The 24,411-nt window shown below is 38.5% G+C and overlaps 1 protein-coding gene across 12 annotated transcripts in view; it reads right to left on the bottom strand.

Annotated features, from left to right (window-relative positions):
- Positions 1-24,411, bottom strand: part of LOC106071594 (kinesin-like protein KIF13B) — a 325,865-nt gene that overhangs the window by 51,311 nt on the left and 250,143 nt on the right. For 11 of the 12 annotated variants that reach the window (XM_056015144.1, XM_056015149.1, XM_056015143.1 and 8 more), the window contains exons 14-16: positions 10,111-10,125; positions 5,229-5,365; positions 4,622-4,734 (exon numbers count right to left, since the gene is read on the bottom strand). In XM_056015144.1, the coding sequence (XP_055871119.1) occupies positions 4,622-4,734; positions 5,229-5,365; positions 10,111-10,125 (265 nt within the window). The remainder of the gene's footprint in view (positions 1-4,621; positions 4,735-5,228; positions 5,366-10,110; positions 10,126-24,411) is intronic. The other variant, XM_056015142.1, reaches the window with a different exon arrangement.

The following is a 24,411-nucleotide window of genomic DNA, read 5'->3' on the forward strand; positions in this document are numbered from 1 at the left end:
AAATCTTTTTTTTTTGTTTCTAAAGAGTTTGAGAAAGTTGAATCAATGCGAACTTTATAATGGAATTTATTATATTATATCGCTGTATAGAATCACTTAACCTGAAGGATGGTCAACAAAATACAATTAAAACAATCCTTTCCAAATTATGCAAGTCCTAATATGTCTTCAAATATCTTATGATAAACCCATTAGAACATCTTATTAAAACTCCCTATAACCACATAATCTTATTGGTCTACATGTCCCAAATTTTATAATCATGCAATATTTAAAAACATATATTCTGCATCAACTCTCGGAACGTTGTTTCTGTATTGTCCTGGGACAGAAATAATTGACATAGTGCACCTTTTTGTTTGAATGTAAAATGTCACTTTCTCATTTCTTCCACGTCCGTTCCCCTTGGTTCTTCCAAATTTCTTTGTCAAGTTGCCCCCCTTCTGAAGATCTTTCGTGTATCCTCTTTCACGGGATTCAGACATTCGGAGGGTTCAGCGATTTGTTCCATCTGGGATTTTTCTCGACCTCCCTTGCAATCAGAGCTCAGTTGAAGAGGAAGAAGAAAAAATCTTCCATAAGAGAAACTTTAATCTCCAAACCGGAAACACAAGTTCCCCACGAATCTTCACGTTAAGGGGAGAGAATTGAAACCGTAGTCGCATAACAAGCAAGCCGTGCAATTAAGAAGGCGTCTATAACCTTTCATTCAAAGAAAGAAGAAATTGATTAGAACAAAAAAACAGCCAAAGGGGAAAAAAATGACATTAAAAAATGCACAGAATAAAAGGCTAGAGTGAGAGAGTTTCGTGATAGAGACTTAATGCAGACAAATAAGAAACGTAGAATTGCGAGGTGTCGTGCTCTGCACAGACATAAGGACAATAATAGAACAGACCTATGGGAAGCCTGCTAGGAAATCATGCATTCGATTTATTGATGGAGCGAAGCAGGAGAGAAATCAAAGTTTTGGTTGACAAGTGTGACTGCTGGGCTAGGACGGTGTGTTCAATCATATGCTCGGAAAGAGAAGGGGACATCAAGGGCGGTCATGCGAAGTGATGTCAGTTCAAGCAGGGTCACTCAGGGCACAAAGACCCGGGCTAAACATGTTATCGAATTAAACACTTCCACTTCGTGAGCGCGTGCAGGAAAGAGAGACATGTACTAATTACATTTACAATAAAAAAAAACGATGATTGTATTCTTTGATAAATTTGTATTGGAGAAGGATTCGAACCCTGGACCATGCTTATTAACTGTAGAGAAAGTTTACAACAAAACATTACTAAAATCGAGGGTATCGAGGGTAACCTTAAACGTGGCCACCTCGTAGAGCCTTCTGTAGGGGGAGACTTTTCATCCAGTGGGCTCCAACAGCACGTTCTAGCAAGAGATTTTTCCGTATTCCTATAATGTACCGCCACTAACCGTGAAAGTGCCACCACCACAACGTACGAACTCTGTCAGGACACGGCGTGCCGGATTAGACGTTAGCGGAATCGTTCTTTTATCTCCACGTACAATATTTGTATGCTAAACTCTACAATGACACCAGATTTTACAATTAAGTTTACACCGTCGATTTCGTGTAACTTCATTTCCGATTACAAAACACCCTGATGTCATTAGGTAAACTAGTACATTCAACTTATATGTAATGACATGCCAACTCCTTCCCCCATCCCTTTAACTTTATTTCGACCTCATCTATAACACACACGCGCAATAATAATAAAAAAAAAAACGTCCCTAAGAAAAAGGAGACACAGAATCAAACACTTTTAACTCAAGCGACAACGCGGGAACCGTTCAATTCGATCCAGACGTATATGAGTAACAATTTCTGCCCAGATTTTTCGAGCCAAGTGGAAGCGACACCGCTCAAACTCGATGGCCCAGGAGTTTCAATCAATCGATTCAAGTGGCCAACCAGGCATAAACTACTTTACCAGCTTTCAAGACGAAAGCTGGGCGACAGGCTCAGATAACGCTGATGTTTTACTACTGTTATGAGTTTCATTTTTTCAGTTTTATTTCGCCCTTATGTATACCATGTTTACATCCATTATTTGAAAATGGCACATCATTACTACAGACACACTTCATACCCAACAAAGTAAGATATGTTACTAAGAAGTATCGTGCTATATGATACTTAGATAAACAATGAATAATTCGAATTCGCTATATACTTCAGGTGTCTTGAACCGAGATGTCTTCAGCTTTCCTTACGGTAAAAATGTTCCAATGTATTGGGCTGGGTGAAATAAGTTTGACGCTTCTTGTAGTTCAGTCATCGTTGGATTTAAATAAATAAACATTCTTTACAAAAAGATAAAGTCTAGTAAAAAGAGAAGCTGCAATTAATGATAATTATAAAAAAAAAAAAGGATGAGGCAAAAACATCAAAATACTTGTCATCATATATTTGCTCTGAGTGGCATGATATCGGACCCTATGATCCAACTCAGAAATAGAACATCTTCCTTTATAGCCTCCATGCAGCCTGGCATCATGTACGCAACCATTCTGCAGAAAGACTTTGGTCAAACTTATGGTATGCAAATGAATCCCAAAAGTCAGCCATAAACATGGAAGTCGAAAAGAAAAAAAGCTTATTAAGCAAGGTTGTCTACGATGACATGCGTCGCACCTTCTTAGAGGACCTACAATCCACGAGCATCAGCTGGGAAAAGGCTGTGGAAGTCGCCTATGACCGATCTTTGTGTAGAGAACTTGCCGCTCTATGAGCCGAACGGCGTGGAAGGACCTAAGTCTAAGTAAGACGACTATCGAGTCTCCAAAACAGAATTTTGCTTTCTTTAAGTACAATTGTAAAAGCGTTTGAAGCCGCAGAAGGGAGCCAGACAAATCTTGAATTCTATGCTTTCTGTTATACAGGAAACTTCTGAAGTCTAGCAACACATTTTTAACTGATCACCTACGAGTGCAATCAATTTGTCTGAAATAAATCACTCTACGTCTTTTCACCAGGAGCTAACTCAATGGTTCATTCCAATGTAAACCCGGAGACAACGCAAAGGCAATGATCCATTCCTCTTTCTGCAGCATTCTTTGTTGTTAAAATACTGTGACATTGTTTTGCTTCGATTCCCGATTCTGCGTTATTTTATTTTTCAATTTAAAAATAATCTTATTTTTTTTTTTTATTTCATATGTTCAAAGTATTGGTTCTATCGAGAGTATATAAAAAAAAAAAAATGCTTGCATTATGTTTTATTCAATAAACTATTGACCTAAAGGTCAAGCTGTTGTCTGGTCCACTATTTCAAGTCATAAAACCAATGTTACTCCTGTACATTTCCAATAGTTACAAAAGCATTAAAAAACATGGAATCCGTTGTTCATTTGAGAAAGCGCATGAATATTTATCAAATCATTTATCTCTTCCTCAAATGATTACAATGTTTGTTTCGCTGCCAGACACGGGAGACACATCATTCACATCTCACAGGAAGTTGTTTTTTTCGTTGCCCCGGGCAACGTCTTAGTGTTTTCTAGGATGCAGTCAACACATACATGCCTAGAACCTTGTAACGGACAAGACATGGCCACGACGCTGACTTGAGGGAATGCTCCCCCCCCCCCTCTATAATTCTCTCGATTGTCAGTCCCCCCCCCCCCCTCAATTGCAGACTGGTGCTTTTTGTGAGAGCTGTCAAGAAACTTGTCTTAAATAAACACAATAAAAGAAGTTAGGTCTTTCTTTTTATTTAAACACGAATATTTAAAACATTTTTTTTAAAGAATACAGTTATTGTCATGCGTGAGATTATATATATATATATAATATATATATATATATATATATATATATATATATATATATATATATATATATATATATATATACATACGTACACACACACACCATTCATAATACGACTTGTACAATGATTACATATATGTCAATCGGCAGTGCCATATTTAGACTTCCAAAGGCCCCAAGTTTACTTGAGATATGGAGCCCTTAATAAGTCAAGATACCGTAGTATTCTATGTCAGTGCTAACTATTTCTTCTGGGTCCTAAGAAAGAGCTTGTGCTGCCTACTGGGTAAATCCGGTTCTGTCTGTACACTGGCTTTGATTACTGTAAGGGTATTTTAAAATTCACTAGTCCTGACTAAGGCTGCATACAATAAGGCACGTGCTATCAGCAAGTGAGTGAAGGAGAACATGAATTCTAATTATAAAAAAACAATCTCGCTTTGTCTTTTGTTTTGAACTGGTAGGAACGTGAATGTGAGCGTAACTTCCAAAACTAGCCATACGTTCTCCAACCAACCCCGACACGCACAGAAAGGAATGATTTCTTTGACCTCAATTAGTCGGTTTTTTGAAAGACCATCAGCAACTCGATTGGAACTTTAATAGAAACAAGATTTTCGCTATTTTTTTTATATGTACAAAACAAAAGGGTTATTGTCATGAAAATGATTAAAAAAAATCAATGTCCTGCCGAGTCGGAAATGTGAACTTTAAATACGAGCTTAGTCTTCAAAACATATTTGTCAATGTATTCTAATAGTAAATCAAAGAACGATTTTCTCTCCCAGCAACAAGGTCTTAGAGGACAAACATATGCAAGTGACTTACTGTTGGCTAGTCGAGGACAGTTCAGCCGGAAGAAATGGTTGTTTCCCCACAGGATGCGGTCTCCATGTCGGACTCGTCTCTTCTCATGGATGACTGAACCATTGACGCATGTCCTGGTGGGGACAAACAAAAAAAAAGGTCAGACTAAAATGAGGAAATATTTGTTGATCACTCAAGAGGTTAGCTTTTTTTTTTTTTTTTTTTTTCATTACATATACTCCATTGAAGTCTCTGGTTGAAAGGACACTCTGTTAGACAATTTGAACTATTACTTTGATAATTTAACATGCTGTCTACCTTACCTTTCATTTCAAGATATGATTGATAGATACTGAAGCTTTTTATTTCAGGATTTTAACATAGGGGTCAGGGTGTGATCAACGTGTTCAGAAAAATGAAATCAATATGGACAGTGAAATGATCATTGTCTCGTAGCATATCACGGATTCAGAGAAAAATTAAAATGATTTTCATAAAGAGACGGGGGAGAAGGCTGGTTGTGTCTCATTTCTCTTGTGCCTTTAATTATAACACATATCGAAATGTCCGCAATCCCATTAGCAAAGCAAACAAGTCAGGTAAACAGAAGAGGGCGTACAGCACCCACCTGGCGCCATCCAGTGGTGTAATGTAGACATCGTTGTTTTCCATCTCCACCACGGCATGTTCGGGTTGGATGCCCAGTCCACTCAGCTGGATGTCTTGCTGGGTCGGGGCATCGGGACGTCCGACCAGTGTATGATCCTGTCAAGACAGAAACACAAATCAAGGGTAGAGCAGGGGCTCAAGTAACACTGAGACAAAGGCATGTACAGTTTGTGTAAACAAGCAACAGCAATGGCTCAACTCCAAACATCAGGATCAAAACATTGATTTGAGAAATAGTAATTCTAAGCCTAAATGTACAATGTTTACAGGAAATACAGAAATGTACATGTATTAATATAGTAATATGCAGACATATTAAAGAGACCCATTATTTTCAAATGTAGGTTAGTTTTTTTTTATGTTTACTATCTAGTATTCTAATTCATAGATAAAATCGATGAGTCCCAAAGGTCTAGACTAGAGTATACTATTAAAGAGTAGGCCCTACTAGATACTTGTCCACCCGTGTGTCAGTGGATGTAGCTACATATTTGTCTATTCGCTATGAGCGTCCATTGTATTTGTTATACAACCAGCTTAGAAAGTTGTTTTCAATACAGGCTTTTGATAGTCATAAAAACTCAATTTTAACTCGAGACAACATTTAAAGAAATACTTTTTTAAAAAAGTAGGATTCACGCTAGACGTCCATCTCCTATAAAGGGAATAATCAACAGAAAGTCTAAGTCCACTATATAAACTACAAAACGCTATGCTGTATAAGTAATGTTAATGAGTTGCAATACAATCAATATTTAGTCTACGCATAACGCAGAGAACATCTTAAACTGTAGCCGAGAGAAAGTTAAAGACTAGGTGATGGGGAACAGGCTGGTGGTTGCTGTAGAAAGAGAGAATAGACAGACATTGGTCAGAAAAAGACGAGGCTGAGATACAGAGACAATGGGGGAGGGGGGGGAGAATGAAACATCTCTTACAGACAACGTTACAAAATCAAAATATATGCAAGCCGTGGGCTTATGGTCCACTAAATAATGACCCTAAGGGATTGATGGCGTAGGTCGTTAGTTATGCATGCACGTCTGATCCCTCCCTACCAGGGCGCCTATCGCTATAGACTTTGTCTTAACTGCCCAACTCTCCCCCGTCTCTTGTCTGATTCCTCACTCCTTCCTCTCTTTGTCAACAAAAGGAAGATAACATTCGATACTTTAAACCAAACCAGTCTTATCCCGTAAATAATTATACACGTGTAACAGCTTTCTGCATCTATGTGCTCGTTTTTACATACAGCGAGGCTACATAGTATTCTAGACCAGAGATCTGGAGGCTGGTAAGATGGTAAGAAAGGGGTAAAAAATGTGTAACTTATGCACAGAAACTAGAGAGAGAGAAGGATATATATAAATATATGGATAGATACATAGTGCCAACATATCTCAGCGCATCAACGAAAAGTAAAGATGATTTTTTTTTTTGTTAAGTCACAATTTCAGAAGAGACTCTCTTGAGTGCAAGTGATTGAAAAGCTACTTAAGACATCGCTAATGCTTTTAAAATGATATTCGTGTTTTAATACTTTTTTTTTAAATTCTTGGTCGTCGTCTCTACCAAGTGATACATTTCAGTCACACCATGCCAGAGACCCGGGGGTCCGAAGAATTTCTCTACTGGACATCAGACCAAAGTAGCGCTTCCTGGGAGCTTTGTACTTTCAACAGAAACATGGGCCCTGAGCCAGATAGCAACCGCCATCAGTATCGACGAGATATTTGTTTTCTTGATCAGACGAACGAGGACAAAGAGAGAGGAGAGAGAGAGGAGATCTTCATTGCCTGGAGAAAACAAAAGCAATGGGCGAGAGCAGGACAGGGGAGGGGGGAGGTTTATTTCCCAGATGTAGCCTTGACATCAGACGAAGCTGTAATTAGGTTAAAAGGGACTAGACGACCAAGGTGGTGATAAAGGTACGGCCTAACTTCATTGCGTTCAGTGTATGTCTGGACATGATTAGGATAGTGCAGTAACCAGCGTCCTAGTTTCAAAAGGAGATCACTTAGTAGAGCTGCTGGTTATCGTAACACGAAGTGTTTGCAATGAAATTGTACTTGGCATTAGACCAAACATATTTTTAAAAAATCTAAAGCCAAAAAGTTTCCGGTATCTTAAGTAGACAGTGAAAGAGCAAATATTTTCCTTTGGGCTTTGTAATAGAGATAGGTAAATTAGTCTCCAATAGCCCATAACCTAAAGATAAAATATACGTACATTTTTTTTTTTCAAAATTAAGGTCAATATTAAAGAGTGCCTAATTTTCCAGTGCCTAATTTTCCGCCTTGTCAAAAAAGAACTTAAGTTACCGGTGTCTAAATTTCCGGTGCCTAAATTTCCTTGATTCCCGCACATCTTCCAGCGAGTTACAGTTGAAACAATACTTGGACCAATAGCTAGCCGGCATGTCACTTGACACCCTAGGTCAGTGTTTCTCAAACTTTTTTGTCTGGCGGCACAGTAAAAAGAACTACAAAAGTTTCGCGGCACACCATGAAGAGCAACATTTGTTTTATAATAAAAAGAAAAAAAATATATTACCTGTTTTTAAGTAATATATTTAATGTTAAGGGTGTGCCTGTTTTTGAGAGCAAATGTGATCTAATCGAGGCTCCAGAGTCGACAAACAAACTCACATTTCATCGTCTATTGTAAGAAGTCTCTCTCTTTTCTTAGACTTGATTTCAGTCAGTGCTCAAAATCCAAACTCACAAAACCATGAAGATGCAAATGGAAGAATTATTTTGATTGCTTTTAAACTGATTGCAGGATATAACTTGTTGATTGAAATCTAAAACACATCCAGGCTTTTCTCGGCAAAACTTGACTTTAGAACGGCATCGTTGTCAATGAACGTTGAATGGTGTAATACTGGGTTCTTACTTCCTGAAGTACTCTAGACACGCGACAAGACAAACAGTATACGACTGACTCAAGTCCATTCAGCAGACAACATGAAGTTTATTTTACTATAATAATAATATACTGCACTCCTTGTTAGTGCTACATTAAGTCAAGAAATAATAACAATCCTATCCGCATAACAGCGGTATCAAAAGTATCAATCATGTCTGTCAGTCACAAATCACGTCCGCATCTCAGCGGGTAACAATAAGAACAATTACTACTAGTGACACTGGAGCTTCAACTATAGATATCCATTGAAATACGAATAATACCTTAATATTCAATAAGCACATAATGAAATCAACTCTCAAATATAATTAATCAACAATCATTAGTCCATCGACTTTCATGCTATATACATATATATACACCAGTCCAGGAAGAAACGTCCAACCTTCCTGGACCGGGAGCAAGACCTTACTGACATGACTTGACTGAACTCAAAGTCAACTTTATTCATTCTACTTCCTGTTTTCTACATCAGGAATTCCACGTGTCTTTTAAACTCTTTACATGACGTGAACTTTAGATCATGCAATGTCAACTAAGACTGTGACAATCGTTGCTTTAAATCAATGAGCTACTCTGCTTCTTCAGTTGTCAAATTTGTAGCTTCATTGTTTCCAAATGGATAACTGACCCATCCAATCCATATTCATTACTTCCAAGTGTTGAAAATTAATGCCACAATGCTGACTGCAAGTGTGTCAAAGTGTCCAGAATTTCGGGGGTGATTTCTTTAGTTGAAGCACATTCATTGTAAGTAGGAAAGCAGTCGAAGACTCCTTTCGAGATCTTACTTTGCCACAAAGACAATTTTTCACCAAATGATTCAGTTTGAGGATGCAGTAATGATGGTTTCCGATGGTCCTTGAATTTAATTTGTCAAATAAATCAGAGAGAAACGTCACATTAACCACCAGATCTCGTCATGAATAGAAAATCCAACTTGAAAGCAATCCCTTTTCTGGCAGCTTTAGGTAGTTCGTAAGTGTCTTAGCTTGTTTATTTTGTTGAGCCCTGATGTTTTCAAAAGTATTTCTTCGGTTGCGCTTTTACAGCTGGATATTTAGTTTCCAAGTGTCTCTTCAATTTGCTTGAAACAAGCGTCTCATTCGACAGAGTTGCATTGCAGATCAGACAGAATGGCAATGGTTCAGAAGATATGAAACCATATCTGGTGTAATCTTCTTTGTACCTTCGTTTGGTTCCTTGCTTTTCATTTAACGCTTTCGCAGTTTCATTCTTGCTAACGTATTTCTCCATGGATAACAATGAATAAGGCTTATTATTAATTTTTTATTATTAGCATACACCTAACCAATTTACTTGAAACACATCGCTTATTATTATCGTTACCAATTCGAGAACTGCTGTGCGTCTGCTAAGGCGGCCGACATTTTATTCATTATAATAATATATGTATAGTGGACAATTCCATAGCCTGAATAGCTAACACCCCTTTCCGTCATAATGGAAAGATCCACTACTACTACTGGTCATTGCAAGTGGAGATGTCATCGCAACGTAAAATCAAAATTTAATAGTAGGCAGACCTGTGTAACGCTGCACGTGTGGCGTTCTAAAAACTCCCGCGGCACACCTGCAAATCTTCGGCGGCACACTAATGTGCCGCGGCACACAGTTTGAGAAACATTGCCCTAGGTCAAGGTCTTGACAGAACGTAAGAAGTAGAGCAGAAATAACAAGAGCATTTGACGAGGTAAGGATGAGGTCAGTGCAAAAAAAAAAACAAAAAACAATTAGGGTCGGGAAGGGATCACCGAGTGTTAAAAAAAACAATTAGGGTCGGGAAGGGATCACCGAGTGTTAAAAAAAACAATTAGGGTCGGGAAGGGATCACCGAGTGTTAAAAAAAACAGTTGGGGGAGGGGGGTGGGGTGAGAAAATTAAAACATTACCTTTGGAAACCCATTCTGAAATGACAATATTCAAGACATTTCAGATAAAATGCATGAAGACAATATGATGACATGTGGCAAATAAACGAACACAAAAGAATGTGACAAATTATGATTTGAAAGCGATAGAAGGCTATCCTAAAAGTCGCCGATTAGAAACTTCAATCTGCGACAGAACAAGTCCACGGCACAAACTGGTCACTATGAGGGGAAAAATAAAGGCGTGAAGAAAGTGTGCAGGGCAAAGATGAAGTTCTATTTCTCAAGCAATAACTATTACAGGCTATGTCTCTCTCTAGCTGACATGATATCTTTCTCTAGCAATAAGTAAGGATCAATTTCTCTTTCTCTAGCAATAAGTAAGGATCAATTTCTCTTTCTCTAGCAATAAGTAAGGATCAATTTCTCTTTCTCTAGCAATAAGTAAGGATCAATTTCTCTTTCTCTAGCAATAAGTAAGGATCAATTTCTCTTTCTCTAGCAATAACCAAGGATCAATTTCTCTTTCTCTAGTAATACCTTTGACTAACAATGGCTACTAGACAATCTGGGCGTAAAAGGAAACCACCTGGCGTCTATTGGCATACGTATAATCGGAGGTGTGCATTGCGTTCCTCACAAATAGACAAGGTAATAAATTCCTTTGTCCTTGTTCAATTGCAAGATAGGAGCATCTTGCATAAAAAATACTTTAACGGAAACAGTAGATATAACAAGTGATAAGATTAGAAGGAATCAAAACAAGACATTTCTTTTTAGTTTTAAAACAATTCTTATTATAACATTAAATTCAGCACTCAAATATTCAACTTGACATGTACTTAACATTCCCTAATCCCAAAATAATTGAGACAACTCGGCCATTTTTTTAAATAATTGATTTTTTTCTTCTTCTTGCTGACGCTCTTAAAAGTTGAATTCAAGCCCTCGCACAGCTTCGTCCACCCCCAGCCGTCCATTCAATTCAAACAGCGAGTTTTGCTGAAGTAATCCACTAATGTACAATGTCAAAATGATCAGCCGAAAAACAACACTAGGGAATTACTGAGCACTGGCATGAAATGGCAACGTGCGTGTTGGATAGTACATCAAACTGGACATTCTAACAATGGTGTCAGAGATCACTCGGCCCAGACGTCTAAAACTTCCTACCGTTGACAAAGTCCACATGTATTTCATAACACCATAAAAACATATTATCTTGGAATTCTTTTGACTCCAATTTTCTCCTCAAAAGGAAATAGAGAACAAAAAATGGACTCTCCAACCAAATGGAGAGTTATGTGATTAGGGATGAGGAAAATGGGATCAGTGGATGAAATCACGTGACAGGATTCTTTCCCTTCATTTGGTTTTTCTATCTTCTCTCGTATTTCCCTGTCCACAAATGTAAAGACATAAATAGTACAAATAAAGTCATTTTAAAAATGAATTTTCGCTAATGCGTCATTCGTTTTAATATTTTCAATGATAAAAGTAGTGATTAAATAACTTTGTTGCACATGAGATTCGATCTAAGTATTAAAAAATATCTATGTGTTATCAAAAATTCATAATGAAAATATGGATAGATAGAGCATAGACTGGGTTGCCTGAATGAGACAGGAAAACCAACCACTTAGCAGAGACTAAGTCCCTGATTAACATGCATGATTAGATTAACACAAGAAAAGTAAGGAAGTAAGGTCTTTAATGTATAAGTCTACATCTATAGTGCACCAATGTAAGACTTTTTTTTTCCAATTGTTTAAAGTTTTTGTTCCTCTTACAGTATTTGAAATACACAAAATGTAACGAAATTTAAATTTTTATATTAAAATAAGCTAATCATTTTTAAAGGAGACTTGGTGGCCAGGGGTTACGAGTTCGAATCCAGGTGATTGAACTTTGAGATCAATAGGAGGACGCCTAGCTTGACAGACGTTGTGGCAGTAAAGGAGATCGGACGCTGTGCTGGCCAAATGACAAACTCATTAACCGTAACCATACAGGCTAATGAGCTTTACATTATCTGTCCAAAAGATGGCAGAGGTACTACCTACCTAATCTATCCATCCAAAAAAAGCGATAAGTCTGAGCCTAACCAATCGATCTGTTTGAATTAAATGTCTCTTCGTCTATTCAAACCTATCTTTTCAACAATTCGTAACCTATGTAATTTGATCTGCTTGGTATCTGTCGTGCTAAGAAGTGCACCCCACATTAATGCAATGCACACAAGAAATACAACATCACTCAGCAAGAAATGATCGAGGCGTGATTCCCCAAAGTATTACTTCTATAATGTAGTGAATACAATGAGTTAAACCAACAAAGTTGACATTATTGACTTTACTTACGCACTTCATTACTTCAGATTCACGAAGCTATATTCTAATCTTAAAGACCTACAGTCATCTTGAACAGAAATGTAAAAGATGCAAGAATGAAATGCCCAGAGTTAATATCAGAGTTGGCATCAGTCACTGACGACATTTAATCTACTTACATCATAAGCATAAATATCTGTACTAAGATTATGATAAAAATATCAGCTTATTCTCTATGATGGCACCAGCGAATGAGCCAAATTATAGATTCGCCAGTAGCTGATTTCGTTATGTGTAAGTAAGTATGAACTCAATAAAGACAACACTTTAACTTTGATGAAAGAAAGTTTCTATTAAGCAAAGAACTAAATTTGAAATAGCAATGACGCAATATTTAGTCATTCCCCCCCCCCCCCCCTAACTCCACTCTTCCACTCTCGTAAAATGTTTTTTTTCTTCACCTTTCGATTATCATCTTTGAGGGAAAAAACGTGATAACACTTCCGGGTCAAATATCTTTTGCTTCCGCTTTTCTAAGCACAGCAGCGAAATTTTGAGAGGACAGAAAAAGAGAAAACAGGGGAGACAGGGGGGTGTAAGGAAGACAACTCATAGAGGGCAGGGAGAGACGTGGAGTTATGCATTAGCTCACTGAATTGACTTATATAAAGTACAGAAAGTCATTAAAAAAATGGACTACTAAGTTTGGTTCATACAAAGTAACGAATTTTCCATCATTCGATCTCCGAGCAGCCTCTATTCCTACCATCTAATTATCATTCATAGACTGCTCCGGCTGCCTCTGACCCACCCCCTCCCCTAAAAAAAAAATTGAGACAAGTTTTTATCCCTCAATCATGGCTCTATTCAGCAGTTATCATGGTCGCTTCACGCATTCTGTCACTCGTCATCAATGGACAGAGCAGGAGAGGAGGGGTCAGATGGGAGAGGGAGACTCCGCCGTCTCCCCCCCCCCACACACACACACAATCCTCAAATTGAGAGGAGCTAGTTGCTAGCCCTTGTTAGCTACTGAATAGAATAATTTCTTCGGAGAAAAATAATGAGAGAAAAGGTAGGAGGCGCTTCCTCCGCCATCAGCGACCTCCCCAATTTCCCGCTTCCTGTGGAAGAAAGTACCAATCTAAGCAGCACTCGAAACTCCGAAATGTGATTTGTGCTTCAACAAAAGAGGACCAGCATAAATTTACTAGGATGAAGAGCCCCCAAATAAACCCTCGAAAGGTAGATCTAGATGTATTGACCACGCACATAGAAGTAAAGACAAAGGGAAAACAAAATAAAACATAACGTTAACTTTTCTCCATTCTATGAACAGGCAAACAGGGCAGCCAAAGATTGGTCATGTGAGAGTCCGAAAGCATCCAAACTATATCACTATTGACTAACAGTTCCCTCCATTTCAGGGAGCCTAATTCAGTAGAGACCCCAAAGGAGGTATACTTAATGCTACACCCAAATAGCCAGACTCCCTGCCGCGCTGAACAAAAATTTTACCTAGCGCCCAAGTAGCAAATTCAACGTGGTGATACGATAGAATATTTTCTAACACAAGTATACATTTTACAGAGCATATTGGAGATTTTTAAATTTTGGTGGCTAATTCATTAACGGCAGGCTTTTTTGGTAGAAACGGTGTAGAGATTACGGAAGTATTGATAGGCGAAGTATGTGCATTTGAGTAAACGCACATTTCCGCACAATCGAATCGCATTCTGAAGCTCTTACGCTAATAGCACAAAGATATTTTCATTATTCAGTTTATGTTGCACATTTGAGGCTATCATCACTATCCATCGTTTGGATTCAAGGAATTAACAAAAAATTAATTGTGCAGTATCAATTAATTTATTATCAATCATTTTAGAACACTACAAGTTGATGGAAAAAAAAAGTTCCCCTTTCAGACCTTGTGATCTAAAGGGCACTTTACTTTAACATGGGTGTTATGTGGTTAGCACAACGACCAACCGCCTTTACTTTTCCCCAACTAATGTCAGGTACCCCTAAGGATCCCGAAAGTAAAAAAAAAACAGTCTTCACCAGGATTCGAACCCGTGACTCCAAGCTTTTCCCCTCAGTCACAGCGCCTCCAGTATAATAAAGCTAAGTCCTATTTTTCTTTCTACTGTGTCTCCCCATCCCAAGATAACTCATCCATTATCACGTAGGCGCCAATACGTTAGAATGTATGTGCAGTGAGGTCCGCGTGGGGCAGGGTGGGTGGGCTCAATTTTTTTTTTCAAACACGTAACTTCAAAATCTACTCACTTGTATCAACATTGGTCGGAAACGTAGCGGCAGAGTCCAAACATCAGAAGGATTGGGAAATGGAATTCAATTCAACAGCTAGCCATTTAGCTGATAAAATCCGTGAACCGATGGGCGGAGACAGGGACTCTGGGCCAGGAGAGGTGAGGACAGTACGTGGGGGGCGGGAGATTTATCGGGAATAGAAAGCCACGCTAATGGAAAAGGATTAATTGAAACAAATTTTCTTAATGACTATTGGAGCTATCTAAAAGTATCAAGAACGTAGGGGAACAGACGTGCTGGGCTTACGGGCAACTAGGGGCCGCTAGGTTAGAAGGTAGCGACGTAATTGCAATGTTGATGTCTAGACAGACTAGACTGAAATGTGTCCTTTGTGGCAGAGAAGAACTCAGTATTTCACAAGTATGTCGGATTTTGGTCGCATTTTAGACTAGTTGACAGTAGTAACAGGATGCTTTGGCAAAACGCTTGGGTCCGCAAAGATCAGTGATAATTAGGAAAGTTTGGTTCAAGAAAACAAAAAGGCCTTAGAAGACATATTAAAATGCCCGGCCTACGAACCTTGCGAGAAACTCTACGCCAATTTTAGGGCCCTGTTGAAGATCCGATCACATCGGAATTCATGAAGACACTTGCATCATAACACTAAATACAACGATTGTTAACTAGCATGTTGACACTATTGGGGCCATAGCGTGTACATTTAGTCTTCCCAGGTCACTCGACTATCCTAAAATAAAGAAATGAACTACTAGTAGAGTATTGTATATTGACGTCGTGTCAATTCAAAGACGTAATGAAGTAGACATCCAACACAAGACATCCATACCTTAAAGTCGGCAGTCGGGTCCTGATTTCAATTATACTAAGTATATATTTTCTTCTGCATGTATTATGTATGTATTATAATTATATTCACTTTTTCCTTTATTATTTTTTTTTACTATCGTCTGACTATTCTTTTAAACACACACAATTTGGACCATAAGTTTAACAAGAAAAACGTCCACAAAAATCAAACTCATTATTCACTGAACATAAGTATCTAAAACACATTTCCATATTGTACTTTCCACAATTATTATTATTATTATTATTATTTTTTGTAGCAAGCATAATCATTGTGATTATCTTATCTTATAAATTGCAGACGTTACTTCAAAAGAGAACGTAATTACGTCCTAAGCGTATCCCTGTGTTCATCTAGTCATGCATGCTATTTAGAGACTTCAACTCTGCAAAGTCATTGGGTTTCATGTCTGATTCAGGCAAACCATGTCATGATTTTGGGTCATGGTGACTTAAACGTAAAGCGCTTGGCTTCTGAGCCGAAGGGTCTCGGGTTCGAACCTCGGCCTGGAAAATTCAATTTCCGGAAGGTAAAGGTGGTTGGTCGTTGTGCTGGCCACATGACACACTCGCGAACTGGCGACCATAGAAATAGATGACCTAGCCTTTGGATCATCTGCTTAACAGATGGCAAGGTCTGAAAGCGGCACTTATTCCATGATAGAGACTGTACAGACGGTTTATGTCTTATTAGAGTCTTACAAGTCATTCGAGTTCCAAGCGAATAAAAGAGATTAGAAACTAGAAGGTGAAGTGGTGGAGACTCAATATAATAGAGACTGCGTGACCAGTTTAAAAGTATACATAAGAAATCAAGGAAAGGTCTACCTTGACGGGAAAGAACTAACATCCAGAACTGATAGAATGCTGGTCGAGTGTTAGTTTTAGAGACTCTGCTGGGGAAGGTGTAACATGAAAGCGGCAAAAAAAAACAAACAAAAAAACAAAGCTAATGACCAAAAAAAAAAAAAGAACCAAGTAGAAATATATATTGGGAAGGAGCAAGCGTCTCTGTTACCTAGGCAACAGAAATACTAATGTACTCAACAGAAAAGCAATGTCCGCCCATTAGGTTACACCAATAGGTCGGCCCATTGGAAGCGAGTCCTTGGAGATTTTCACCGGTAAATGTCGCAAACAGCCGTTTGCTCTTTAGAGCTAACACGTCCCCGGATGTACGGCATGTTACCGGAAGTCCGACACGTTGTGCGCGAGCAAGGCAAGGACAAAACACAAGACGACTGGGTTAATGCCATTTGGTAATTCATTTTCCCCAAATGAGTCAGTGTGTTGACAATGTTTCTCAAGATTGACGTCAAAGAAATCTCTCCTGCAATGTAGAAAAAGTATACACTAGACGCTATTTTTGTTCTCCTTATTGACATCCTCTACAGTTGAAGGACATTTTGTGGCATGTCAAAGAGCTCGCGTGAAGTACATTGCAAGTATTTCCAAGACGAAATGCTGATTACTCCTCTTATTTATTACATACTCATTATATATATAGATATATATCAGTAAAGTTAATAATATAATTATATACACATGTATGCAGTTTATACCCTAAGGCAGTGATGCCCAAAATACGGCCCGCGGGCCAAATCCGGCCCGCGACGTGGTTCCATCCGGCCCGCCGAAATGTCGGCACAAAGTGTAGACAACCCTATCAAAAAAAAAAGGTTGACTTATGTATCTTTATCTACGTTAGGGCTCTCAATTTTTCTTTGATTGATAGGTACCATGACCTTTAACCTTAGTGTGTTAATGAAATAAGAATCTACCAGACAATGAGAACGGATCTTTACATTTTTTTGTGGATAATAAGCCAACATATTTGATTTGTAAAGAAAGTGTGGTTGTTTCAAAAAAGAACAACATATAAAAGTTTGAGCCGCGGATAAAAAGATTGTTAAATTACGCATAGAGATTACATTATCGATGGAAATATTTACCAAAAAGCGACAAGAAAATGAGTCGGCGTCAAAGTTAGTTACAATGTTGCTCTTACGGTATTTTAAGTATAGGAATTAAGCCATTTTCTGACGCGTGAAACAAAAATCACTTCGGATATTCCTTAATGTAAGTACTAGATCCACGGGTTTCTAATCTAATAGTTTCAAATTCAGGTAAATTTCATTTCGTTTTTTTTTGTTTTTTTTTACATTTTCGTTCATGTGGCCCGCGACACGAGTGTCAGAAATTAAAGTGGCCCGCTGGTCGAATTAGGTTGGGCATCACTGCCCTAAGGTTTGAAGATAAGGCAATGACGAATTCTTTAAAAACTTAGTATAGGTAATCAGCTCTATTGGCCTTTTCAACGCGTGCCTTTATAATTCTGTTACTTCAACATAGCGCCTTGAGCCTACATGTTTTTACACTGCGCTATATAAATTAAATAGTTATTATTACAATTATAATTACCACACTGATCCCAATAGAAATATAAAAAAAAACAATATATAAGTAGATTGTAAGTGTTTACTAAGTCGAGTGTCAAATGTACAATATACGATGGCTCACACTATACAAAACATGATATGTAACGTAGACTAATAACAGCACTAAGGTACCAAGGTTATTAAGTCACGCCGCCATTAAGTACATGTTAGCTTGGTACCTGCGGGCGCGGTGTCTGAGTGGTTAAGCGCTCGCCTTACGAACCTTGGGTCCCGGGTTCAAATCTCGGTGATTTTGAATTTCGGTATTTTTAGGGCGCCCCTGAGTCCACATAACTCTAATGGGTACCTGATTTTAATTGGGGAAAATAAAGGCGGTTGGTCGTTGTGCTGGCCACATGGCACACTGCTAGTTAACCGTTGGCCAAAGAAACAAATGACCTCAACATGATCTACCCAATAGATCGCTAGGTCTGAAAGGGGAACTTTACTTTTTTACTTTTAATTTGGTCGCTGCTAGGCGATGGCGCTGGTTCGAGTTTTCCTTTGAGCCTGCCTATGTTTCGCCCTATTCTCTTTATCTTCTTCTCTTTATTACCTCGGTACCTTAGTGCTGCTACTTTTATATGTTACATGTCATGTTTATTCATAATTTGTTTCAGTATTAAAGGCTTCAAACTCCATTTCTGTTCCACTGTAACTTGATTGGTTAGTATTGACTTCACAGTTCAACCCTAATCCAATGCTAAAAAGCAGTTTGATTGTTGATTTATAATTTGGAACATTCTTTTGGAGGCGCACAATCAAAACATGGCTGTTATTTTAAACCTGCAAATTGATATTTTAATTAGCCCTTTGGTTGCCAGTCATTGCAAGCACGCACGCATTCACACACCAACATATTTTTTTTTTATTTCAAAGTGAAAATCGATTCCCAGATCATGGATTTGATCGACTTAACAAGACAGTAAAACCATAGTTTATAGAGTATCCAGAACTGTAGACTGTCGAATCCGGTTAACCGGAACACCGGTTAATCGGATTAGCTGCATATACCTTCTCCTAAAAGTACTGAAATGAAATAAATGCTATTATAAAGACGAATCCGGTTAATCGTACAAGCTGGTTATTAGGAACAAGACGAGGAAGTCCTAATGTGGGGTTCGATCAACCGGATTCAAATGAAAGCGCTTACACAGGGTTCAAAAATTCTTCACTTACACAACTAGGCATAGATAAAGTATTTACATAGATAAAGAATGACAAGGTCTTACATTAATTCTGAAGGCCAGTGAGAGCGTAGATGGGCGCTTGGCAGACACCACCATTCTCATTATCGTGGATGTCTCGTAGATAGCAGCGTCCTTTAATTATATACCGGGATTAATCCAAGATCGAGCTACGAGAAGCGGTGAAACGTACAAATCCTCAACATCACTGCACTGAATGCTAGGCCGCCCTTTGGGGCTAATGAAAACAAAGTTGGAATCATCGAGGCGATGGTCTCACAGAGTCAGATCCAGAGTTTTTTTTCTTTACCATTCTGAACCGGCCATTTTCGGCTCGGAAATCACCATCACAGGGTCAGGCGTGGCCCCGAGGCCATGAGCACACGAAACGCCATTCCAGCAATCCTCGGTCACCACAGTTCTTTAATATCACATATTACCTCTAGAGGAACATTGCTAAAAATAGATGCTCCCGTTAGATTTGAAGATTTCTAAAAACCCTAATACAAGAATAAGCAATTTCCTTGAGAATCACAAAAATAAATCCATCGTGTTCGGCTTATCATATTGAAAAAGTCGCCCAGGTTAATACTAATACATCTCTTCGGAGAGAGAAGGAGAGAGAGAGAAAGAAAGAGAGAGAGAGAGAAAGAGAGAGAGAGAGCGGAGATAAGAGAAAGGAAACTTATAGAGAAAGAAAGAGAAATAGATAGAGAGAAAGAGAAAGGAGAGAGTAAAAACATTCGAGACCTTCTCTAATGTAAACACAATGAAACACAGTCATGCGATGTACAAATACCGGCGAACTAAATGTCCACACATCTTGGTATTGCTTAAGGCCTACCCTTTCATCTCTGACACTATTGTTCTTCATTCACTCAATTCCCTCTCTCTCTGCATTTGTTCCAAACACATGTAACTCCCTTCATAGATCACCAGTTTGGATATGAACATGTCTGATCTATTATTAATTCTGACCATCTGTTCAGGACCTGTTTTCTAATGGGGAAACAGATATGCTTCTTTTACATGTATTAGAATACCATTCTATTACTAGGACTTGACCGGTCGACAATTCTAAGACAATAACGCATGAATTCATAAAAAGTGAAGATTAGGCAGAGAAAGAACGTAGAGTTCGACTTGCTGGTCATAGACTTGTAGTGTCATATTAAGTCGTTAAATGATAGACCAAGAAATGCATTTATTTCTTGATTCAAGTCAAACACTGAACTATAAGAAACATGTAATAGGTTCAACACTTTGTTTTGTTGTTTCAAACGGAATTTTGCACTTCATTCTAAAAAAGACTATTGAGACTAGCACAAAGTTCAAGATTTAGCTTGTGTCAGTTTCAGAAACTGGAGAAAAGAGTGACAACTTGAAATATAATTCCCTTAGAGAGCATGTTAATTTCGATGACAGTTTATAAAGACAGGCTTCTGGCGGTCGATATCGGAATGTTTCATATTGACTTTCATAAAGACAATGCAATACAAGCTCTAATGATATAGAGATAAAAAAAAAATAGGTCTTTGGCTAACATTACTAAATGAAAGATAGGAAATAGTTCTGTTGTAGTGATGTAAAAGGTATGCTGTGGAGTTCAATTATGTATGCTGCGTGTCACGTGGGCCCCCCACCCAGAACCCTGCAATCATCGTCCGGTCAAGTCTTTCACCTACAATTAAAGTCAAATTGAGATGTTGATGTGAAGCGTTCACAATGCGGTCGATGCTGACGATTTGTTCCATGGCCTGGGCTCTCAACCACAGAGAAGTGCAATAAAGAACAAACAAGTAATTTCTATAGCGAAATTTCGCAAATGCAAATCCTGGTTTAGTACCAGTGGAATAGAGTTAGTGTTTAGTATCATGACTTTGATAGAAACAGGTATTTCAAGAGATACTGAGTAACTCGGAGGACTGTATCCAGGCTCAAGGAAAATAGGACGTAGACCTCCTTCAAAGTTAAGTAAAAACATGAAAACAAAACCCCTAAAAAAATAATCAAACGACAAACTAGAAGCAATTCAAAGAAACATCTCTATCAAGTCCTTTATACCAAGGTGGTCACAGTATATGAGAATCCAAACCTATGTTTTGTAGATACATTCAACAGTAAGTAGATATAATCTCCACTATCTAGTCAGTTCTCCAAACTAGTTCCTTCTGTTGGTCTATGTACAACAAGACACAAAAACATGAAAGGTAAGATGGGTTCACGCCGCTAATCGAAAGAGATTTATGGTCCAGGACAGGGGGCAGACACGGAGCCAATCATCCGACATCAATACAGATTTAGTCTTGACAATCTAAGAAGATTTAGGAGAACTAATCCAAGAGAAGATTTAAATATACACACACAACATTTCTTCTTACTTTGATATCTTAAGTCGTCAACATTCAGTTAGACAGAAACTCGTAATAAAACTGGTATGAACTGTTAGTAGAAACCTCAACTCAATTGTACAAAACAGATTCCACATGTTATGACAGAATTGTTCATTTTTCACATTTGTACATTCTACACTTTTATGATTAAGCTTCTAAAACAAAAAAAAAAATTCTTTAATTTAATGGGGTAAAATCAACGATGGTATTGTTAATTAGGAGAGAAGTAGTTAATAATGTTCACCATCATATAGACCTGATCATCTACAATTAAGTAGAAAGTGAAGTTCCCTTTCAGACTTTGCGATCTATGGAGCAGATGATGTTGCCAGCTCAACGAATAACCGCCTTTACTTTCCCCAACTAAAGTCAGGTACCCATTAGAGTTCGATGAACTCATGGGCGTCCTAAAAATCCCGAAATTCAGAATCCCAATTAAGTAGGCCTACATAATTATCTAGTTTCAAAATACCGTAAAACGTCAAAGTATTATTACCCCCCCCCCTTCCAACTCTCTAAATAAATAAATAAATATATATATATATATAAATATATATATATTGTAAGCCTCCTTCAGTCGTAGAACGACTATGGTTCATCTCGCACAATTCCTCATGTGGCTGTGGAGAACTATTTTGGAGATACACTCCCGTCAACAAGTATCGCAGGTTAAGGTGGCTTTTGCTTCGGTGGTAGAGGAGCTGGCCATTTTTCGCATTGTACGCTTTTCTTCGAGAGCTGAGGCCCATGTTCTTTCGCTGTCCATAGCTTTCTTGGTCACTGTCTCACTTCATCTGGTGCGGTCCAGAGCTATGTCTTGCAATGGTCAGTATTAATGTTCACTGATTTGAGGTCCCGTTTTATTACACCTATGTAACGGAGGTGGGGGCGACCAGTTTTTCTTGTGCCAGTCGCGAGTGTCCATAGAGGATGACTTTCGGGATGCGATTGTTCACCATCCGGCGAACATGTCCAAGCCAGCGCAAGCGGCGTTGTCTGAGGGCTGTAAAAGTGCTGGGAATACCTGTTCGCGCAAGGATCTCAGTATTGCACACTTTTTCTTTCCATGTGATTTTCAAGATCCTACGGAGACATCGTAAATGGAATGAGTTCAGTTTTCTCTCTTGCTTTGCGTAGGTGGTCCATGATTCACTGCCATACAGTAGTGTACTCATAACGCATGCCTTGTAGATTTCCATTTTGTTCACTTTAGTGAGCTTCTGGTTTTCCCAAACTTTTGACCTGAGTCTAGCGAGGTTCGAGGCAGCCTTGCCTATGCGTTTTTTTTATCTCCTCTTCTAGAGACAGGTCATCTTGAATTGGAGATCCCAGATAGTAGAATTCATTTACGGCATCCAGCTTGTTGTCTATGAGGATGGAGGGTGGTGCTGTAGCAGGTGGTCCCATAACATTTGTTTTCTTTGTGCTAATAGTTAAGCCATATTCTTTACAGAATGAGACAAGTGGTACATTAGTGACTGAAGTTCCTCTTGTGAGTGTGCCACTACCGCTGCGTCATCCGCGAATAATATACCTCTTACGAGGGTGGTTCTTATTTTAGTTTTGGCCCTCAGTCTGGCAATATTTAGGGGTTTGCCATCAAATCTGGAATGGAGATAGATGCCTTCGGTGGATTTGTCAAACGCAATGTGATTAGCAGTGAAAATAGTATTCCAAAGAGGGTTGGGGCCACGACACATCATTGTTTAACTCCGCTGTTTATAATGAAACTTTCGGAGCAGGCACCGTTGAATTGCACTGTACCCATCATATTTTGGCGGAAAGAGAAGATTACATTTAGTAGCTTGGGTGGACAGCTTATTATCTGTAAAATTTTAAAAAGGTCATCTCTGCTGACTAGATCGAAGTCCTTTGTCAGGTCAATGAACGCAATATACAAAGGCATCCTTTGTTCTCTGCACTTTTCCTGAAGTTGGCGGATGGAGAAAATCATGTCAATCGTGGATCTCCCTGAGCGAAAGCCGCATTGTGATTCTGGATAGACCCGATCAGCGAGTTTTTGTAGCCTGGGAAGTATAACTCGAGCAAAAATTGCCTTCCATACTTAGGAGGGAGATTCCCCTGTAATTGTAGCAGTCGCTTCTGTCACCTTTGTTCTTACACAGTGTAACGAGTTTAGCAAAGTAAATGAAAATGGACAACGGCTCCTCCAGGAGCTAATCTGTTTAACAAAAAGTAGAAAAAAAAATTCGCATAAGTGAACAAATCTACAAAATAACCCACAAACAAACTATCGGACAAAGGAAAAAGTCATCAAGTCATAAAACATCTGGTCTCAAGACGTTTCAACATCGAGTGTTATACATTCAGAAAGTTGAATATTGAACTGAATTCCTCTTTGCCTCAGGTGTTAGTTGGCAACACTGGATCGATTCAAGTCTTATTGGCTTGTGTTGACCTGTGCTGAAAATATGAACCAAAGCCTACAGGAAAACACGGAGACCATTGGTTAAAAAAAAAATCGAAATAAATAAATTTAATAAACAAGTGCCAAACTGTAATCAGAAAGAACAAAAAGACCTGTTTGATTTGAGTGTCGGGTAGTCAGGTCAACTGAGGATTCAAAATTCGCTGAAGAATAGGTACTTGCAATTTAAATTTGTGATTTGCCGTCTGGACAACGTCTCTTAAATCTAAAAATCTGGCCTCAGAATGGGAAAAGTTTTGCTTGTTGTAATAGAAACGTAACACCCTTGTTAACCATTGGCAAGGAACTAGGTCGACCTAATCTGTTCTATGGACAGCTAGGTCTGCAATGCTATTCAGATAACAACAACTAGAGATACCAAAAAGATCAGAGCTACACGAA

Source organism: Biomphalaria glabrata, chromosome 17 (genome assembly GCF_947242115.1).
Source record: "Biomphalaria glabrata chromosome 17, xgBioGlab47.1, whole genome shotgun sequence".
Taxonomy (NCBI): Eukaryota; Metazoa; Mollusca; class Gastropoda; family Planorbidae; genus Biomphalaria; species Biomphalaria glabrata.